This window comes from Chiloscyllium plagiosum, unplaced genomic scaffold, assembly GCF_037043375.1.
Source record: "Chiloscyllium plagiosum isolate Xiang-an unplaced genomic scaffold, Cpla_swu_hap1 HiC_scaffold_11, whole genome shotgun sequence".
NCBI classification, from domain to species: Eukaryota; Metazoa; Chordata; class Chondrichthyes; order Orectolobiformes; family Hemiscylliidae; genus Chiloscyllium; species Chiloscyllium plagiosum.
In genome coordinates, this window is record NW_028270149.1 from 80,700,291 (window position 1) to 80,721,898 (window position 21,608).

The 21,608-nt window shown below is 42.7% G+C and overlaps 1 protein-coding gene across 4 annotated transcripts in view; it reads left to right on the top strand.

Annotated features, from left to right (window-relative positions):
* The window catches only part of LOC148148847 (sodium- and chloride-dependent neutral and basic amino acid transporter B(0+)-like), a 96,281-nt gene extending 88,983 nt beyond the window's left edge, over positions 1-7,298 (top strand). For all 4 annotated transcript variants that reach the window (XM_087992207.1, XM_087992210.1, XM_087992211.1 and 1 more), the window contains one exon: positions 7,236-7,298. In XM_087992207.1, the coding sequence (XP_087848333.1) occupies positions 7,236-7,289 (54 nt within the window). In that variant the 3' untranslated portion in view covers positions 7,290-7,298. The remainder of the gene's footprint in view (positions 1-7,235) is intronic.
* Positions 7,299-21,608: the final 14,310 nt, after the last annotated feature.

Sequence of the window (21,608 nt, forward strand, 5' to 3'; positions counted from 1 at the left end):
GAAGCATCCACTCGCTCCACCACCAAGGCTCAGGAGCGGTAGTGTGTATTAGATACAAGACACACTGCAGGATTCACCAAAGATCCTCAGACAGCATCTTCCAAACCCACAACCATTACCATTTAGAAGGGCAAGGGCAGCAGACATGTGGGAACACCACCATCTTCAAGTTCCCCACTCACCATCCTGACTTGGAAATATATTTTCTGTGTCACTGGGTCAAAATCTTGGAATTCCCTCCCTGAGGGCATTGTGGATCAATACCCAGCAGGTGGACTTCAGCGGATCAAGAAGGCAGCTCATCACCATCTTCTCAAAGGCATCTAGGAACAGGCAATACATGCTGGCCAGCCAGTGACACCCATCACTACAAATGAATATTAAAAAAAACTGTATTAAACTGACAATTTGTTTTCTGCTTACTGTAATCTAAACTCCTTGTGGAGCTCACTCTTTCAGACTCCAATATTGTGTGGACATCAATTCTTTTCAAGTTAACTGCTGATGGCTCTTTCTTTCTCTCTCTCTGAAGTGAATCATGTTTGAAATCAGCTCTTTGAATCTATCTCCTTCCAGTATATCCTGGTAGACTTACCCCACTTAGATGTTCTATCATGATGCTGCCTGCTCACTCGTGTTGAAGCTGTTGGACACCACAAAGAGCTGTGTGACCCTGACTGTGTCTTCAATTGTGAGATCATCTGCTCTTGCCCCAAATCTGTCCAGCTTCCTATTCATCAGCAAATCAAATATCTGACTGGGAGAATTGCTACCTTCCTCTGTAGCTTCAGGAGGATTCAGCATGGTGACCCAAGGAAAGAAATATCTGACTAAGTGCACTTTGATGCTACTGGTGACACATCCTTGAAAGTACTTCTGCGCTGTTATAAATAAATGTTCATTCACACTCTCTTAAAATGTCTGCTCTGGTGTCATTGTGGTTGTTGGATCTGGTTAATTCATACCCATTTGAGAGGTCAGACAGCCTAAGGATGACAAAGGTTGGAATGGCCCAGCAATGCTCATCGTTTACAAGCAGCTCCCCCTTCCTCATCCGAGTGGTAGTCTCAGACTTCATGGATCTTTGCTGACTGCAGCCAAGGTTGACTTTAATTTGGACAACACTGAGGTTTTGAGCAATGTGCAGTGATGATGGTAGGACCCACCCTGCACAGATCACCCACATTTACATGCCCCTTGTGACTGAGAGGATGGGATCTTTGCAGGCAATGCTTTGGATGATCTTTCAGCTTTTTGAGAGAGTGCACTGCCACCCAAGGCTGGGAGATGGATAACGGGCAGTTCACATCTCCACTCTCTCCTAGGACACAGTGAGCCATGCACAAAGCCCTGCCTTTTACTGGTTAAATGCTGTTCTTTCAGATGCTTAATTGAGCAGACTACATGAATTCTGTAACATCGAATCGTAATATTGAAGGTTAAAAAGAAGGTGGGCCTCCGAATTATTCCCAACATGCTGCCTTATCATGAGACAAAAACAGAAAATGCTGAAGAGACTCATTAGGTTTGGCAGCACCTATGGGGAGAAAACAGATTTAACATTTCCAGTCTGGTCACCCTTCATCAGAACTGTCACCAGCATGAGGGACTGAGAGACACATGGAGGCCATTTGCTGACTGAAACCTTAAAACCCACCCAACCTCAGTATCTTGTGATGTTCATGCCCCCTCATCACTGCCTGCTGCTTTCTCCTGAACGGTGAGATGGATTTGTAATGTACAGATACTTTAAAGTAGGGTCCTTTGAAGAAACCACACACGGTCAGTTGGATATTCAGCAACAGAAAAATTCAAGGACTGCAGAAATAACCAAGTCCACATCAGAGAATCTCTCCAGTGCAGAAAGAGACCATTCAGCCCAAACTTATCTTCCAAACAGCATCCCATCCAGAGCCAAGCCTATCCCTGTAATGCAACATTTCCCATGGCTAATCCACCCTAGCCCATACATCCCTGGACACTGCAGGACAGTTTAGCATGGCCTAACCTCCTAACATCTCTGGACTGTTGGAGGAAACCAGCGTATCCTGAGGAAACCAATGCAGACACAGGCACAACATGCAAACTCCACACGGGGCTATCACCTTAGGTTGAAATGGAACCCAGATCCCTGGTGCTGTGAGGCAGCAGTGTTAACCACTGAGCCACCATGCCACTCCTGTGGGCCAATCCCAGGAGCTGTCTATTATATAGCCTAGAGGAAGTTATACATTGCGAGGATGTCCAAGCCCAGCTCATTATTCCTGGAAGTAAGTTTTGGTCAGGTTCTGTCTGGCCCTTTGGGCTTGATGGGGCATAGCTCTGTTATTGTCTCTTGGATGGTCCTGATTGTCAATTTAACCACCAGAAAGTTGCTCTGTAGGCTCTGTTGTATCCAGGACAATCCCCACTTTGTGACCTGCAGTTGTGAAAGGTATCATATACCACAATGATGCAGCATCCAACCCTTTCTGGGCTATCCTGCAGTTCTCCACCAGAGTCTTCCAATCATGAAAACCTTAGCATGGGGAGGCCTATTGTCTGTTCCACTCGGCCCTGGTAGAAGAATGACCAGCAGTGTATCTCCATTGTGCATCAGTGTGACGGTTGAATAAAGATGCCCAGAGCCATGGTTGGAAGTGGTCAGCCTTCTTTCCCAGCATCCATCACTGCATTACCTGAGGAATGAACCAGGAACCTGTGAGTTCTCTGGTATGTGTACATCATGGCGGTTCCATGTTAGCTAGCTTGCACCTCCAGGATCTGGCAGCTGTGGTCACAACGGAGCTGGACCTTGATGGACTCTGGGTTGGTGAACTCTGCTGGTTGAGTGATGGGGCCCTCTCAGTGTTATGTTTGGCATCATGCACCTGGTGGAAGCCAGCGATAGGTGACAAATGCACGGTCCAAGCTGTGTCACTCTCCTCAACGAGACTCAAGGATATTTGCTGCATTTTGTTGTGACATTCAGTGTCAAAATTAAGGTTTCTCTCATTTCTCCAAGGTGGCAGTCTGAGTGCTCAGATCATTAGTGAAAGCCAGTATATTCTCAGTTACCTGTTGGATGTTCCATTGCAGGTTAACTCTCTATCCATCAGTGTTAATGCCTGAGACATTATACCAGTCAATCCAGGGATGAACTCTTTCAATCTCTCTGGTAGTGAAAAGTGCTGCCAGAAAAGTTGACAGAACTTCAAGTCAGTCTCTGGCATCTACACTGACTGTGTAGAGGCTGGAAAGGCCCAGACCATCTAATACGGACCCCCACTACTGTCTTTATGTCCAACACACCCTCTTGCTCACTTGTGATGCATGACTCACCAGATCATAAGCCAACACCTTTCCTTGTTGGTCTCACTGAGCTGTGTGTTTCTGAGGTGGTGGATGGTGTGCAGGAGTCCTGTGATGCTGTTTCCTCAGAGTGAGTGACCTCCTTCATCGACCTGAGCACCAACTCCTGTGGCAATCTGGAAGGGCATGCAGGAGATGAAGCAAAATTTAGAAGATGAAGCAAGGATTCCAAGACATCATATTTCAATGACAGACAGTAGCTCAATGTGAGTCAGTGCTGTTTACCACAGACTGGTGTTGTGGCGCAAAGCGCAAAGCTTACCTGGAATTTAGAACTTAAAGGTAATGGTTTAAATCTGAAATCTCTTAGAGATGGCAATAAGACCATAAGATATGGAAGCAGAATTAGGCCATTCAGCCCATTGAATCTGCTCTTCCATTCAACCAAGGCAGGACTAATAATGTCAGTTAACGCCACTGCTGCATGCCAAGTGAGATCAGCCAATTAAGTAATGGACTGGTTGGACCCGAGGATCTGTTTCCAAGCTGTGCCACTCTGAGTTTGTGACTTAACTGGTTTGCTTAACTGCTTGATAAGAGATTGATCTGAAATCCAATCAAGTAAGGGTAGTTAATGGAATGACGCAGAATAGAAACTCTGAGAGTTTGGTGAGAGGTAAAGGAAATGCTTTTATTTTACCTCCCCATGTGCCTGCACCCTTTTTATTTCTCTATTTTTAACCTCAAGCTGACCAGGGGTTGAAAAGCTGCATGAGCGGGGTGAGTTTTTAGAAAATTCAAGGATGAACACCACAGAGGAAGCATCAGTTCATGAAATGGGAAATGGAGCAAGTGTGAGATGGGCGGTGGCCTTTGTAAGTAAAATCAGGAGTAATTTTACTGTTCATTTTGTAAAGTAAAATCTGGTTTAACAGTATTCAATGATGAAGGAAATGAATAAAAGAGAGTAAGTTAAGGGGAGATAGTGGTAATGACATTAGAATAGTAATACAGAGAACTGGCTAATCCTCTGGGATTCACATCGTACCATCAGATAAGTTTAATTGATAGATCTCACATACCGAGTTAGTCTCAGTGACTATTGTCGATTGTTACAAAAACACATTTGACTCACTAATGTTCTTCAGGAAAATAATTTGCTGTCTTTACTGAGTCTGTCCTATATATGAGCCCAGTTCTACAACCATGTAGTTGATTAGTTCATAACCAGCTCCAAACTTTTCTAGCCAAGCACTCACTTCAAGGGCAACAGGGATGAACAACAATTGCTGGTCTTGACAGTTATGCCCACAACCCATGAAAGAATCTATAGCTTAGCAGTAAACTCTGGACACATCATGGAACTGTACTGCTACCATGGTACACTGAGCCTCCATCTGTGCAAGTCAAGATTATGTCAAAACTTATCTGTAATTTTTCAATTCTGATCCACATAGAACTCCATTAAACAATGGAGCTGAAACAGACTGATACAGGTCGTTATCATATCACTTCACAGCAGTGAGCCAGGAAACTCAGAAGATTGATGCAGATACAATGTCTAGGTCAAAATGCTGTGGAAAAGTAAATTACTAACACTTCCAAGATTCTCAATTTACTATTGGCATCACAGACAGGAAACAGTCAAAAAGTTAAAATTCAGACTATAATTACTATATAAATAGAGCAGAAAAAGTCTTTCTGCAGTAGTTGTAAGGAACTCAAATTGTCTAGGAGATGTTTATCAGCTTCAGGAGCAACTTCCATTATTTTAGTGAACAAAGTTAAAAGTCACACAACACCACATTACAGTCCAACAGGTTTATTTGGAAGCACGAGCTTTCGGAGAGCTGTTCATTTATCAGGAACCTAATGAAGGAGCAGTGCTTTGAAAGCTAGTGCTTCCAAATAAACGTGTAGGACTATAACCTGATGTTGTGTGATATTTAACTTTGTCCACCCCAGTCCAACACTGGCTCCTTCACATCATATTTTAGTGAATGCATGGAGGGTTTGGCTTTGCCTTGTTTTCTGATATGTACAGCTGTAATGTACTGTCCCCTTTAAAAATTGATCTGCAGTCAAAACTGTAAATGCACTTTGATACTGAATGCTCAGACAATGATGTACACAGCGGCCAATTGGAATACTGAATCCATGAAAAGTTTAAATATTCTGGGATCTTAGATAAACTCATAACCTGTGTAAGAGTGTTGCTGGAAACGCACAACAGGTCAGGCAGCATCCAAGGAGCAGAAAAATTGATGTTCTGGGCCAGAGCCCTTCATCAGGAAGCCCTTCTCCTGATGAAGGGCTCTGTCCCAAAACGTCAATTTTCCTGCTCCCCGGATGCTGCCTGACCTGCTGTGCTTTTCCAGCAACACGCACTCATCTCTGATCTCCAGCATCTGCAGACCTCATAACCTGTGTAAGCAGAGCTGCAGATACTTCAAATTTGGAAGAGTTACTGTACTTTGCACTGCACTTCAGAATTCTGTCACTTATTTAACCATAGTACTGTAACACTGTCTTCTTTAAGCATACCCTCCGTAATAGAAGAATCTTTCAGCAGTGACCAAATGGTCAAAAGAGAATTTGCTTTATCTGGGTTCTCACAGACTTATCTTCAAACACATGCTCCAAAGCACATGCTGAGTATTTTTCAAAACATTAATCAGTGGCTTCAAGTAAAACCCTGTGAGGTACGGATAATTTGGGGGTATTAGTTGTTGCGAATTGCAGAGCTTCTTGAGGGTTCACTTTACAAACTGATTCTGGCAAATGGGGAACAGTTACATTGTTTATTCTGTGAGTGGAAACATAACATTTGCTTTTTTTCCAGGTGGAGAAAGTCAAATCAGCCATCATCCATTCCAAACCCATTGGCTCACACCTTTACCTGGACTATTCATCCTCACACCCTCCTTCCTGTGAGGACTCCATCCCATTCTCTCAGTTACTCCATCTTTGGTCCATCGATTCTGATGCTGGCACCTTGATGCAGGGGCACCTCAGAAATGTTCACCCTTTTTCTCTAATGCAGCTGGAGTTAATAGGGCACTTAGCCATGTTTGACCCATTTCCCACACTTCACTCAATCTAGTCTGTTGTATTCGTTGTTCACAATGTGATCTCCTCTGTACTGGGGGAGACAAGTCGCAGAGTGCATCACCACCTCAAGCAACATCTATACTCTGTAAAGTAACCCTGAGCTTCTAGTTGCCTGCCAGTTCAACACATTACCATGTTCCCTGGCCAAGATCTCTGTCTCAGGCTTGCTGCTATGCTCAAGCAAGACTACGTACAAGCTGGAAGACCAGCATCTCATTTTCTGCTTGGGAAACTCACAGCCTTCCGGATCAATATCAAGTTCAATGATTTCAGGGCCTGAGCACCTTTTTCATGTCAAATCACCATCGTCCTACCAGGCCATAAGACTGCTCAGTTGTTAGAGAGAGATGCCGATGGTGGTTAAAGCTGAAGGTCATCAAACCTAAGGCGAGGGGAGAGATTGAGAAAGAGAGTCCAATATAATAACCTCAATTGAATGCATGCTGCTGACATCACTTTGCATTGCAAACCAGCCATCCAGCCAACTGAGCTACTAATGTCCTTTATTTACTCTAGGCCCGGTGAAGAAATGACTGCTTTCAGCCAAGTCGACCCATTTTCACTTTCTCATGGGCCCCATCATTAGCGTGTTTTACCTTCCCTGCCATACTATCAACCCTTCCTTTATCTAACTTTCTTTCTGTCCCTCTGGACTCGGTCAGCTTACTTCCCTGTCATCAGCATTTATACAGTTTGTTCCTCGGTACGATCAGTTCTGAAGAAGAGTCACTGGATTTGAAACATTAATTCCACTTTCTCTCCACACATGCTGCCAGACCTGCTGAGTTTATCCAACAATTTTTTAAATCAGCCATCACTTCTCTTTTCTCCAGATTGCCACCATTGATCCTATGAGGAAAGTGATGAGAATGTGGAGAGCGAGGTAACTGGTCCTTGAAGACTGTCCTTGAAGTTCTGCAGTTGGTGTGGGCAATGTCCAGAGATTCCCATATCTGGCTTACAGAAAAGGAGGAGGTATTGTCATGAAATCCAAAATACAGGGAAGAGAAAAACACTGAGAGTACAATTAAATGGCAGAAACAGATTGCATTAAATGAACCAGAGAGCAATCTAACCTGCTCACCAATTGTTATGCTATCCACCATTACTCCACACTAGCACTGTGATTACGTCTCAATTATAAAGACATAGTGTCTGCAATTTAACACAAATGTATAATCACTAAAAGGCACTACGAAAATAACTAACCTTTGTGACAAGATGGAAGCTGATGCTGACTTCAAAATGACCAATTGATGACTGGTAGATTACTTCACAGTTTCAGGTGGTGTCAGTTGTGATTTCTTTTGGAGACTGTGGAGAGCACAGAGGACAACAGAGCACAGCATCTCAGAAAGGGCTTCAATTTCAAATATATTGTTCAGCGATGACAGATCAGCAGATATCAATCGTCAGTGATTCTTGCAATATGTTGGGTTACTAACTTGAACAATATCAATGCTTGGTACCACCTCGTTATGCATCTGTCAGCATTCAGTAGCACCCAGATGAACTACTTGTTGTGATTTATTGTTGCTTATATTGTAATGCTGCTAATGTTGCTTCACACTGGCAAAGGGCTCAAGTACCTTCTTCAGGCATGTATCAAGTGAGAAAAACAACGTTGTGTATTACAAGTAATATTCTGCTGCACTGATCCTTAAGTCTCGGTGTAATGATCCACCTCTACTCAGCATATTGTGTTAAAACTCTGATGGGATTCCTTACTCTTGACACAGCTAGACTCACTGCCTTCTTGAACTTTGCAGTATATTTTCTTACCCACTTACCTCCCCCTATCCCGCACACTCATTTACCTGCCATTCTACCTACTCGCCTTATACACATCTTTTCTCTCTGTAGCTTTTCAATGAGGCTTTGGGACATTTAAACCCTTCACTGACTAGAATATGGCAGCTAGTGCTGTAAAAAAGGGGAATAACTTGGTTCCTCCCAATGGTTCTGTGTTCAGGATTCAGATGGATTGAAGATACACTGCATATTTCTCCAGTGTGGACCTTTGTACGACAGCATGTAGATACAGGATAAAAGTGTAATTGTGACAACAAATAGCTGCTATTAATTCTGTTGCTGTCTCAGAGACTCTGCCAGATTTGTTAAATATTTCTTACATTTTCTGTTTTTGGGTTCAGATTTCCAGCATCCATTGAATTTTCCTTTTCTTACTTTGCAGTATCTATCTCATTCTATTAAAATCAGCCCTTCCTCAGTTGAGAATTTTCATAGCTGTTTCATGTTTGACCTTATCATTGAACTTGAGTACTATGACCATTATTAAATAACTGTTCACACCTCATTTGGCAGCTAACTAAATCTGACTCATTGTTTATTTCTAAATCTGAATTCTTTGGAGCAGAAATTTCTGTAGAAACTCAGCCAGTCTGATACTTCCCTCTTCTTATGGGAAATTCCCCAATAACTTTTGTTTTCACATCCCGCATGTCCAATTGTTTACATACATTGACATGGCACATGAACATGACTTGAGCTTTTGCGAACATATTCTTAGCCATGTTTATCACCAAGTCTGCCTCCTGAAGTTGATGGAGCAATTCCGATAGATTCTCCAAATGTACTTCCCAAGCGTGACTCAAAATCACCAGAACATTGATGGGTAATAATTGGATAATCCCAAAATTACTTTATTAGTGTTTCAATTAGTCTTTGAACCCAGCCAGAGACCTGGGTTCAATTCCCGTCTCAGGCGACTGACTGTGTGGAGTTTGCACGTTCTCCCCGTGTCTGCGTGGGTTTCCTCCGGGTGCTCCGGTTTCCTCCCACAGTCCAAAGATGTGCAGGATCAGGTGAATTGGCCACACTAAATTGCCCGTAGTGTTAGGTAAGGGTATGGGGTATGGGTGGGTTTCGCTTCGGCGGGTTGGTGTGGACTTGTTGGGCCGAAGGGCCTGTTTCCACACTGTAATGTAATCTAATCTAATGTAATCTAATCTAATCTAATTTGCTTGTCCCACCTTCTCAAATACAGAATTCCAAACATGGAATAGAATATGAATCAGATTTTGTAACTGCATTATCTTTGTGATAGTCTATACATAGTTTTGGGACCATTTCTCTTGGTGAGCTCCATTCTTCGCAACTCACTTCAATTATGTTGTATTTGAGCATGCATTCTCCCACCCGCCCTCCTCCTCCAACCTAAATAATAAGACCTGTTGTGGTAAGTAGGTAAGTGCTGAATTTTGCTTGTTGTATTCTTTCGACCCAGTTTTTTTTTTAAAAAAGGATACTTTCAGAGGGATGGCAGTGAAGGCAGTGCAATGTTCCTCTTACAACATGTTTGAGGTGAGGAATGCCATGGACGTCCCTGCTGATTACACTTGCAGGAAGTGCATCCATCTCCAGCTCCTCCAAGACCGTGTTAGGGAACTAGAGCTGGAGTTGGATGAACTTAGGATCATTCGGGAGGCAGAGGGGGTCATAGATCGGAGCTTTAGGGAAGTAGTAACTCCAAAGATGGCAGATAGATGGGTGACAGTGAGGGGGACTGGGTGGAAGCAGCCAGTGCAGGGACCCCCTGCGGCCGTTCCCCTCAAGAACAAGTATACCGTTTTGGATACTTGTGGGGGGGACGACTTACCAGGGTTTAGTAACGGGGCTCAGGCCTCTGGCACGGAGCCTGTCCCCGTTACTCAGAAGGGAAGGGTGGAGAAGAGCAGAGCAATAGTAATTGGGGACTCGATAGTTCGGGGCACAGATAGGCGGTTTTGTGGGAATGAGAGAGACTCACATTTGGTATGTTGCCTCCCAGGTGCAAGGGTACGTGATGTCTCTGATCGTGTTTTCCGGGTCCTTTAGGGGGAGGGGGAGCAGCCCGAAGTTGTGGTCCACATTGGCACCAATGACATAGGTAGGATGAGCGCTGAGGATGTTAGGCAGGCTTTCAGGGAGCTAGATTGGAAGCTCAAAGTTAGAACGAACAGAGTTGTTGTCTCTGGTTTGTTACCTGTGCCACGTGATAGAGAGTCAAGGAATAGGGAGAGAGAACAGTTAAATGCGTGGCTACAGGGATGGTGCAGGAGGGAGGTATTCCAGTATTTGGATAACTGGGGTTCTTTCTGGGGAAGGTGGGACCTCTATAAACAGGATGGTCTGCACCTGAACCTGAGGGGCACCAGTATCCTTGGTGGGAGGTTTGCCAGTGCTCTTGGGGGGGGGTTTAAACTAACTCTGCAGGGGCATGGGAACCCAGACTGTAGCTTTAGGGTGCAAGACCTGGAGTGTAGGGAGGTTAGGAACATGGCATCAATTTCAAAGGAGGATGTCTGTAAACAGGAAAGTGGCTTGAAGTGTGTATACTTCAATGCAAGAAGTATACGAAATAAGGTAGGTGAACTTGCAGCCTGGGTTGATACCTGGGACTTCGATGTTGTGGCTATTACGGAGACATGGGTAGAACAGGGACAGGATTGGCTGTTGCAGGTCCCAGGGTTTAAATGTTTTAGTAGGATCAGAGGTGGGGGTAAAAGAGGGGGAGGTGTGGCATTGCTTGTCAAAGATAGTATTACTGCGGTGGAAAGGACGATGGATGAAGACTCGACATCTGAGATAGTTTGGGCTGAGGTTAGGAATAGGAAAGGTGAGGTCACCCTGTTAGGAGTTTTTTACAGGCCTCCTAATAGTTCTAGAAACGTAGAAGAAAGGATTGCGAGGATGATTCAAGAGAAGAGTGAAAGTAATAGGGTGGTTGTTATGGGGGACAATCCTGATATTGATTGGGAAAGCTATAGCTCAAGTTCGTTAGATGGGTCAGTGTTTGTCCAATGTGTGCAGGAGGGTTTCCTGACACAATATGTAGATAGGCCAACAAGAGGTGAGGCCATACTGGATTTGGTTCTGGGTGATGAACCAGGCCAGGTGTTAGAATTAGAGGTAGGTGAGCACTTTGGGAAAAGTGACCACAATTCGGTGACTTTTACTCTAGTGATGGAGAGGGATAAGTGTGCACTACAGGGCAAGAGTTATAGCTGGGGGCAGGGAAATTATGATGCGGTGAGGCATAACTTAGGATGTGTGGCTTGGAAAAGTAAGCTTCAAGGCAAGGGCGTAATTGATATGTGGACCTTGTTCAAGGAGCAACTATTGAGTGTCCTTGATAAGTATGTACCCGTCAGGCAGGGAGGAAAGGGTCGTGTGAGGGAGCTGTGGTTTAATAAGGAATTGGAATCCCTTGTTAAATGGAAGAGGGCGGCCTATGTAAAGATGAGGCGTGAAGGTTCAATTGGGGCGATTGAGAGTTATAAGGTAGCCAGGAAGGACCTGAAGAGAGAGCTAAGAGCAGCAAGGAGGGGACATGAAAGGTCCTTAGTTGGTAGGATTAGGGAAAACCCTAAGGCTTTCTATAGGTATGTCAGGAATAAAAGAATGACTAGGGTAGGAATAGGTCCAGTCAAGGATAGTAGTGGGAAGTTGCGTGAAGAGGCTGAAGAGATTAGGGAGACACTGAATGAATACTTTTCGTCAGTATTCTCTCAGGAACAGGACATTGTTGCCGATGTGGATACTGAGTCACAATTAAGTAGAATGGATGGCTTTGAGGTATGTAGAGAAGGGGTGTTGGAAATTCTGGAAAGGGTGAAAATAGATAAGTCCCCTGGGCCTGATGGCATTTATCCTAGGATTCTCTGGGAAGCAAGGGAGGAGATTGCAGAGCCATTGGCCTTGAATTTTATGTCCTCGTTGTCTACAGGAGTAGTGCCAGAAGATTGGAGGCTAGCAAATGTGGTTCCCTTGTTCAAGAAGGGGAGTAGGGATAACCCTAGTAACTATAGGCTGGTGAGTCTCACTTCTGTTGTGGGCAAAATCTTAGAGAGAATTGTAAGGGATAGGATTTATGAACATCTGGATAGGAATAATGTGATCAAGGATAGTCAGCATGGTTTTGTGAAGGGCAGGTCGTGCCTCACAAACCTTATTGAATTCTTTGAGAAGGAGACTAAGGAGGTGGACGTGGGGAAAGCGGTAGATGTGGTGCATTTGGATTTTAGTAAGGCATTTGATAAGGTTCCCCATGGTAGACTACTGCACAAAATACGGAGGTATGGCATTGAGGGTGAGTTGGAGGTTTGGATTAGGAGTTGGCTGGCCGGAAGAAGACAGAGGGTAGTAGTTGATGGCAAAGGTTCATCTCGGAGTGCCGTCACTAGCGGTGTTCCGCAAGGATCTGTTTTGGGACCATTGCTGTTTGTCATTTTTATAAATGACCTGGAGGAGGGGTTAGAAGGTTGGGTGAGCAAGTTTGCGGATGATATAAAAGTCGGAGGAGTTGTAGACAGTGAGGAAGGACGTGGCAGGTTACAGCGGGATATAGATAAGCTGCAGAACTGGGCAGAAAGATGGCAAATGGAGTTCAATGTAGCTAAGTGTGAGGTGATTCACTTTGGTAAGAGTAACAAAAAGATGGGGTACTGGGCTAATGGTCGGATACTTGGTAGTGTGGATGAGCAGAGGGATCTTGGTGTCCATGTACACAGATCTTTGAAAGTTGCCACCCAGGTAAATAGTGCGGTGAAGAAGGCATATGGCGTACTGGCTTTTATTGGTAGAGGAATTGAGTTCCGGAGTACTGAGGTCATGTTGCAGTTGTATAAGACTCTGGTGCGGCCGCATCTGGAGTATTGTGTGCAGTTTTGGTCGCCATACTATAGGAAGGATGTGGAGGCACTGGAACGGGTGCAGAGGAGGTTTACCAGGATGTTGCCTGGTATGATAGAAAGATCGTATGAGGAAAGGCTGAGGCACTTGGGGTTGTTTTCATTGGAGAAAAGAAGGTTTAGGGGTGACTTGATAGAGGTGTACAAGATGATTAGGGGTTTAGATAGGGTCGACAGTGAGAATCTTTTTCCACGTATGGAGTCAGCTATTACAAGGGGGCATAGCTTTAAATTAAGGGGGGGTAGGTATAGGACAGATGTTAGGGGTAGATTCTTTACTCAGCAAGACGTGAGTTCATGGAATGCCCTGCCAGTAGCAGTGGTGGACTCTCCCTCATTATGGGCATTTGAGCGGGCATTGGATAGGCATATGGAGGATAGTGGGCTAGTGTAGGTTAGGTGGGCTTGGATCGGCGCAACATCGAGGGCCGAAGGGCCTGTACTGCGCTGTATTCTTCTATGTTCTATGATCTATTCAGTCTCTTTTTGCATCTGTGCCAACCTTTGAGGGTTAGGTCCGTAAGGGTGTTGCTTTATTGAAGAGCATTTCCTGTATATATATCATGCATAATCAGGTTAGTACTTCCTAGCTTATTCCCACATATCTTGCTATGTGATTATAATAACTCTTTCATTTCAGTTTTCCTCTGGAAGGTAACTCATTAATTTATTCCAATTTTTGAGAACTTCCTTGTTGCCCAAAATAATTTGAGGAATGTCCAATTCAGAGTCCTCTGAACTTGGTTCTTCACTCTGTGTTGTAACCAGTAACACATTCTCATTTTGCTTTTCTTGCCTATCAAAATACCTTTTGAGCATATTCTCATGATACACAGCATGAGATTTCTTCCGACCTAATGTTCTTATTAAATAATTCACTTGACTCTATTTCCTTTTGATTTGATAAGGCTGACTAAACGTTGCCTTTAAACGTTCACCTACTACTGGGTGTAACACCAACATATTATCTCTGCTGGCAAAATTGCGACTTTTTGATTTTTTGTCTGTTTCCTGTTTCATCACATGCTGTGCTACTTTAAAATGCTGTCTCACCAACTCATTCACTCAATTTAATCTTCCCATGAAAGTTGACACATAGTCTACATATGTGATCTCTGAACTCTGATTCACCAATTTCTCCTTAACTAATTTCAGTAATCCTGTCACTTCATGCCAAAAATCTAACTCAAATGACCAGAATTTGGTAGTTTCATTTGGTGCATTCCTATTTGCAAAACAGTGGAAATAGAATTCCTTTTTCCTAATCCTCTGGATAGTCTTCACTCTCAGCCATCAACATGGTCTCTAAAGTTTGATGCCACAGTTCTAATGTTCTCTGTCATTCTGGATGGTTCGCAGTGGATTGAGTTGTTTTGTTCCAAAGTTATACATAACTTCCTTGAATAATTTTGATGTAAAATTTGACCCTTCATTCGATTGTATTTCTGTGGGTAGTCTGTGTCTAGTAAAAAAAAAGAGTAACCCTTCCACAATTCTGTTAGCCGTGATACTGCATAATGAAATGTCTTTTGGAAATCTCGTATACACATCCATTATGGTCAACAAATACTGATTTCCATATTTCATTTACGTAGGGACCCGAAGCAATCAATTAAAACTCTTGTAAAATGTTTCACAAATGGGGGAATGGGTAATAAGGATGTTGGTTTTATCACTGTCCAAAGTTTTGCGACATATATGACATGTCTAGCAAAAATCAACCACATTCAAATATAGTCCAGGCCAATAAGAATGTTTTTGTATTTTGGCTTGAGTTTTCCTTACCCCCAAATGCCTCCCTCCTGGCAATTTATCTGCTACCTGCAACATCTCCTTTCTATAACCCTCCTGTAATAGAACTTGATGAGCTTCTGCCATTTTTATCAGCCTGGATTTGTTATCATCTCTATTTCCTCATCAAAACTTCATTTTTATGATAGTAATATTCTGGGCTAAACTCCTTCTTCTTCTGTATATACTTTTTGATACAACTGTTTTAGTTTTTAATCTTGCTGTCATAATTCAGCTAATTTGTCTGAATTTAAAATATCCATTTTGACCTCCACGTATTCTTGTTTTTTCTCAACCATTTGATCAAATATAATTTCTGATGTTTGAACTTCCACTTCCTTATCTTTACTCTTTGATTCCTCCTCCTGTTTCCACTTGCAGCTTTGTGACCTTGACATCAAAGTTAGGAGAAATCCCAGGTTATACTTCATGTAACACCTTATTTGCCTGATTTTCCACTGGCTTTTCAACCACAGTAGGCATCACATCCACCTGTGATCCAGCTATATGATTACCAGGGATAAACTGTATCCCTGGAACTGAGAATTTCTTTATTGCTCCCATCATCACTTCACCACTTCTCACCACATTCTCCACCCTCACTTTATATAATCATAGAATCCCTACAGTGTGGAAACAGGCCATTTGGCCCAACAAATTCACATCAACCCTCGAAAGAGTAACCCACCCAAACTGATTCCTTACCCTATTATTCTACATGTCCCCTAACTAATGCACCTAATGTACACATCTCTGAACACTGTGGGCAATTTAGCATGGCCATTTCACCTAACTTGCACATCTTTGGACATTGGGAGGAAACCGGAGCACGTGGAGAATGGAACACTCTCTTCTCACCATGAATTCCATATATTACTAGCATTTCTGGCAGTATTCCTTCTGAAGTACATTTCTCCTCAGCTCTCACCATCAAAGATTGACTTGATCCCATAGCTCTTAAAATCTGAATTTCTTTCCCTGTTCCTGCTGGCATACATAAGTTAAACCTTACCATGCAAATACATTTTTTAAAGAGATCTGGCACTTTCTTCTCAACCAACTCCTGATCAGCTTGTAAATTATTTGCATCTTATTAGTTTCCACTGTACTTTCCTTTACCACTTCAACAAAACTCAATCGTTTATCCTGTTTTCCCACGTCTGTCTTCTCAGTGCGTTTTCTAAACAAGCAACACTACGACTTCATGTGGCCGACTTCATTCCAGTGAAAACTCCTGAACTTTTTTACTTCTCTTTCCCCCTCATGGATTTCCTTTTTACCTTCTGGTAAACTATCTTTACTTTCTTCAATGTTATCTGTTTTTCCTTACCACCTGATGATTTCTTTATTCCCTAATTTATATCCCTCACAGATTGAAATTGATATTGGAAGCCAAACTTTGATTTACGAATTTCCTGATAATCTTCTGCCATTTCTGTTGCTAATCTGCCAGTCTTAACTCTCTGCTTTTCAACATGAGTTCTCACTACTTCAGGAAGTGAATTTTTGAACTCCTCCAAAATAATTGTCTCTTGAAGCACGTCATATGTTTGATTTTTTTCAATGCCCTTATCTACTTAACAAAATTGCTTTTTTTGGTCCTTTCAAACTCTGAACGTTTGGCCAAGTTTCTTCCCTCGATTCCTAAAACGTTGTCTTTATGCTTCTGGTACTAGCTCGTGTGCATTTAAGATGGCTTTTTTCACCTCATTGTACTCCCCAGGTGCCTTCTCTGATAGTGATTCAAATACCTCATTGGCTGTACCTACCAACTGTGTTTAGATCAATAATACCCACATGGTCACCAGCCATTTCAAATGTTGAAACACTTTCTCAAATGAAATGTAAAAGGCTTCTACATCCTTATCGTCAAATTTAGACATCACTTGGACATATTTAAACAGATCCCCACTGGGCCTTTGGCTACAATGGGATTGCTCTCCATCACTGTCCTCTTCACAACTCCTACCTTTCAATTCTACCTCCACCATTTTAAGTCGACTTTGAATTTTCAGTTCCAACCTCTGAAGTTCAAAAGCTCTCTCTTTCTCTCTTTCTCTATTTCTTCTCTCTGTTTGTCCCTTTCATTGCTCGGGCTTTCCTTGCTTTTTCTTTTTGTTCTGCTTTTAATCATAATTCAAAAGTGTTTTATTTCCTTTTCTTTTTCTTTTTGTTTTGCCTGTAACTCAAGCTGCTTCATTTTCAATTGAATTTCGCCATTTCAGTGGTATTCCTGGCAACTGTAAGTGCTGTGCGATTGCCACACTTTTTTCCTTTTCCTCACAGACTCAGGCAACCCAAGTTCTAGGTTGTTTGCCCATTGCCTTGATCACTTTCTGTAAAACTCCTGAAGTGACTTCTTCCACCCGCAGGATACTCTTAGTAACTGAAAGAGTCATTACTATACGAAGCAACCCGTATTTAAATCAATCAAATGCAACACCTGAAATTAAAACGCCAACACTCACCATTGCTTTTGAATCCAATTATCCTGAATCCAATTATGCTGAATCCAATTAGAGATTTTGATCCTGACAGGAACCTTCAATTTATTATGAGCCAGACCAAACCCTCTCAAAATATTAAGAAAATAGCCTCGACCTTGACTTTTTCTTATTTTAAAGGCAAGTGTTGTGTTCTAGATGCAATTTAATGGGTCAAACTACCAGTCTTGAAGCAAAGCACACTTTATTCATACATTATCATTAAAATAGACAATAGGTGCAGGAGTAGGCTATTCTGCCCTTCGAGCCAGCACCACCATTCATTATGGTCATGCCTGATCATCCTCAATCGGTATCCTATTCCTGCCTTATCCCCATAACCCTTGATTCCACTATCCTTAAGAGCTCTATCCAACTCTTTCTTGAAGGTATCCAGAGACTTGGCCTCCACAGCCTTCTGGGGCAGAGCATTCCACACACTCACCACTCTCTGGGTGAAGAAGTTTCTCCTCAACTCTGTTCTAAATGGCCTACCTATCCCTTATTTTTAAACTGTGTCCTCTGGTTCGGGACTCACCCATCAGTGGAAACACGCTTCCTGCCTCCAGACTGTCCAATCCTTTAATAATCTTAAACATCTCAATCAGATCTCCTCTCAGCCTTCTAAACTCAAGGGTATAAAGCCCAGTCACTCCAATCTTTCAACATAAGATAGTCCCACCATTCTGGGAATTGACCTCGTGAACCTACGCTGCACTCCCTCAATAGCCAGAATGTCTTTCCTCAAATTTAGATTAGATTAGATTACATTACAGTGTGGAAACAGGCCCTTCAGCCCAACAAGTCCACTCCGCCCCGCCGAAGCGCAACCCACCCATACCTCTACATGTACCCCTTACCTAACACTACGGGCAATTTAGCATGGCCAATTCACCTGACCTGCACATCTTTGCTCTGTGGGAGGAAACCGGAGCACCCGGAGGAAACCCACGCAGACACGGGGAGAACGTGCAAACTCCACACAGTCAGTCACCTGAGGCGGTAATTGAACCCAGGTCTCTGGCGCTGTGAGGCAGCAGTGCTAACCACTGTGCTACCGTGCCGCCCTTTTCGGGACCCTCTCCTGTGCAGTGCAGTGCCCAGGACTGGATACAATAATCCAGCTGAAACTGAGGCAGTCTTTAAAAAATATTCACCATAACCAATTTGGAGACCAAAACTGCACACAATAATCCAGGTGCGGTCTCACCAGGGCCCTGTACAGCTGCAGAAGAACCTCTTTGCTTCTATACTCAATTCCTCTTGTTATGAAGGCCAGCATGCTATTAGATTTCTTCGCTGCCTGCTGTACCTGCATGCTTGCTTTCATTGACTGATGTACAAGAACACCTAGATCTCGTTGTACTGCCCCTTTACCTAACTTGACTCCATTTAGGTAGTAATCTGCCTTCCTGTTCTTGCCACCAAAGTGGATAACCACACATTTATCCACATTAAACTGCATCTGCCATGCATCTGTCCACTCACCTAGCCTGTCCAGGTCACCCTGTAATCTAACATCCTCCTCACATTTCACCCTGCCACCCAGCTTTGTATCATCAGCAAATTTGCTAATATTACTTTTAGTACCATCATCTATATCATTAATGTATATTGTAAAAAGCTGCGGTCCCAGCACTGATCCCTGCGGTACCCAACTGGTCACTGCCTGCCATTCCGAAATGGAGCCATTTATCACGACTCTTTGTTTCCTGTCAGCCAACCAATTTTCTATCCAAGTCAGTATTTTGCCCCCAATACCATGCGCCCTAATTTTGCTCACTAACCTCCTATGTGGGACTTTATCAAAGGTCTTCTGAAAGTCCAGGTACACTACATCTACTGGATCTCCCTTGTCCATCTTCAGAGTTACATCCACAAAAAATTCCAGATGATTAGTCAAGCATGATTTCCCTTTCATAAATCCATGCTGACTCTGACCTATCCTGTTACTGCTATCCAGATGTGTCGTAAATACAACAAAGGAAATAAGTAATTTGAATAAGTTAACACTATTGGAAAATTTCACAGAATAATAGATTAATTCACTACTAAACAGTAACTGTGCCAATATAGTAACGTCCCATAAACATATCGTTGGCAAAGGTGAATTCAATCAAATAGATTGTCTCATGCAATTCTAGCAGCAGGAAGAGAACTCCCAGCTTTTAGCTGAGAGAGGAGAAACAGCTTCAGGACCCCAACAAGTGCTATTGGAGTTCCATTAAATATTGTGACAACTTAGAAGACAATTTCGCTAAGTTAGTTAAGTGAAAGTCCGACTAAGAGGATATGATTTAGGACTCAAAATGTTTTGAGTTGTGGGCTGGGGTGGTTTGGTGGTGGGTATTGTGCAGGTCTCAGGTTAACTGAAGTTTTTTGATCAGGGTTGCAATGAGGATTTGTTAGTAAAGCAACAATAGCCATTGAATCTTCAGGCATAAATAGTTTGAGGAGAAAGTGAGGACTGCAGATGCTGGAGATCAGAGCTGAAAATGTGTTGCTGGAAAAGCACAGCAGGTCAGGCAGCATCCAAGGAGCAGGAGAATCGACGTTTCGGGCATGAGCCCTTCTTCAGGAATGGTTCATAAATAGTTTGAAATAACATTGATAAATGACAGTATGATCTGATATTCAAATTACATCAATACAAGCAATTTGTGCAATTTAGTTCTTAAGCTCAGTGTGATAGCCCTGGCTCTCTAGGCTTCCAGTATAGTGATAGGAGTTACCAGTTTCACAGGAGCATTATAAAGTTTGAAGGGAAACTGTTCCACTTTTATACTATTCAGTACATTGCCCAGCATATAGTCATGGTACCTCACAACCTTCCTTACAGACGGAACATTTTACACAGCAGGAAAATAAAAGATTGCTCACTTCTCCAACCTATTAGTCTTTACATGTTTCCATAATGCTAGCTTCCATGATGGCCTTGCATGTCAGGTTGTAGCAGTCTTGGAACCAGCCTGTGTCCTCGCTGCAGATATTCCTCGGGCTTGTGTCCTATCACTAGCCACCTTCACTGATGTTTCATTTATAAACTTGCCCAAATTTTTAAAAAATGTAAATAATATTTTGTATCAATACAGTTATGGCCATCTCCATAGCACAAATCTGGCATTGAATTGACAATATTATTTAATGGTGACCCAGGATGGATTGATAAAGGAAAAATTTCACAATAGTGAATGCTTTGAGAGTGGTCTCCTGGTTAAAATAGAGGGACATTTATCCTCTCCTTACAGCACAGTTAGTTTTACCATATCACATGTACCCATAATTCAGGCTTTGGTTTGGCTTTCATTGTGTATCCTGAGATTGCTGCACAGTTGCTGTGGGCACCTTTATGGTCCATTTTATTTTCCTCATGCTGTTCACATTGGCAATCTGTTTGCCCCTTTAGGTAAGAATGACATTTTTACATCATTCTCTTTTATGGGTTGGAATTACAATAGAAGATAATAAACTACGCTTGGTGAATAATTGGATAAATGTCCAATCTACCTGTGTATCAATTCTCTGCTCATCGTGTTAGTGGAGAATGGGACTGCTTTAAATGAGCCAAAAGTTACATTTAAGTTCAGAGGAAATCACCCCAACATTTGGAAAAGCTTACAGAAAATTTTCTGTTTATTCTATTCCTGAAAATGTATTACAAAAATTAGTTGAACAGTTTCAATTTTCAATATATTTACCAAAGCAATAAAGTTTATACAAATTGGAGGAGGACATCACTCACCCACCTCAGTTAGCTGTTCCACTGTTGCTTTATAAACAGCTTTTAACTATCCAAATTGAACTTTCTTTGTGTTCTCATTGTTCCTTTTCACTTTTTTACCTAATTTCCTTTTGAAAAATGTAATAGCTTGGTTTGTTTTTGTTACTGAAATGCACTGTAAGGAATGACCTGCCGGAGGAAATGGCGGTTACTAGTCTGATTGCAACATTTAAAAGGCATCTGGATGGGTATATGAATAGGAAGGGTTGGAGGGATATGGGCCGGGAGCTGGCAGGTGGGACAAGATTGGGTTGGGATATCTGGTCAGCATGGGCAAGTTGGACCGAAGGGTCTGTTTCCATGCTGTACATCTCTGACTCTGTCTCTGACTCTGTTCACAAGTTGCTGAAATTTCCTGGCCAGTACACAACCTCACATGCTGTCCATCTTGTTTACTCAATCTCCACATGTTTCCGGTATAACAGTTTCATGATAACCTGGTGCAATATGCTATTTTAG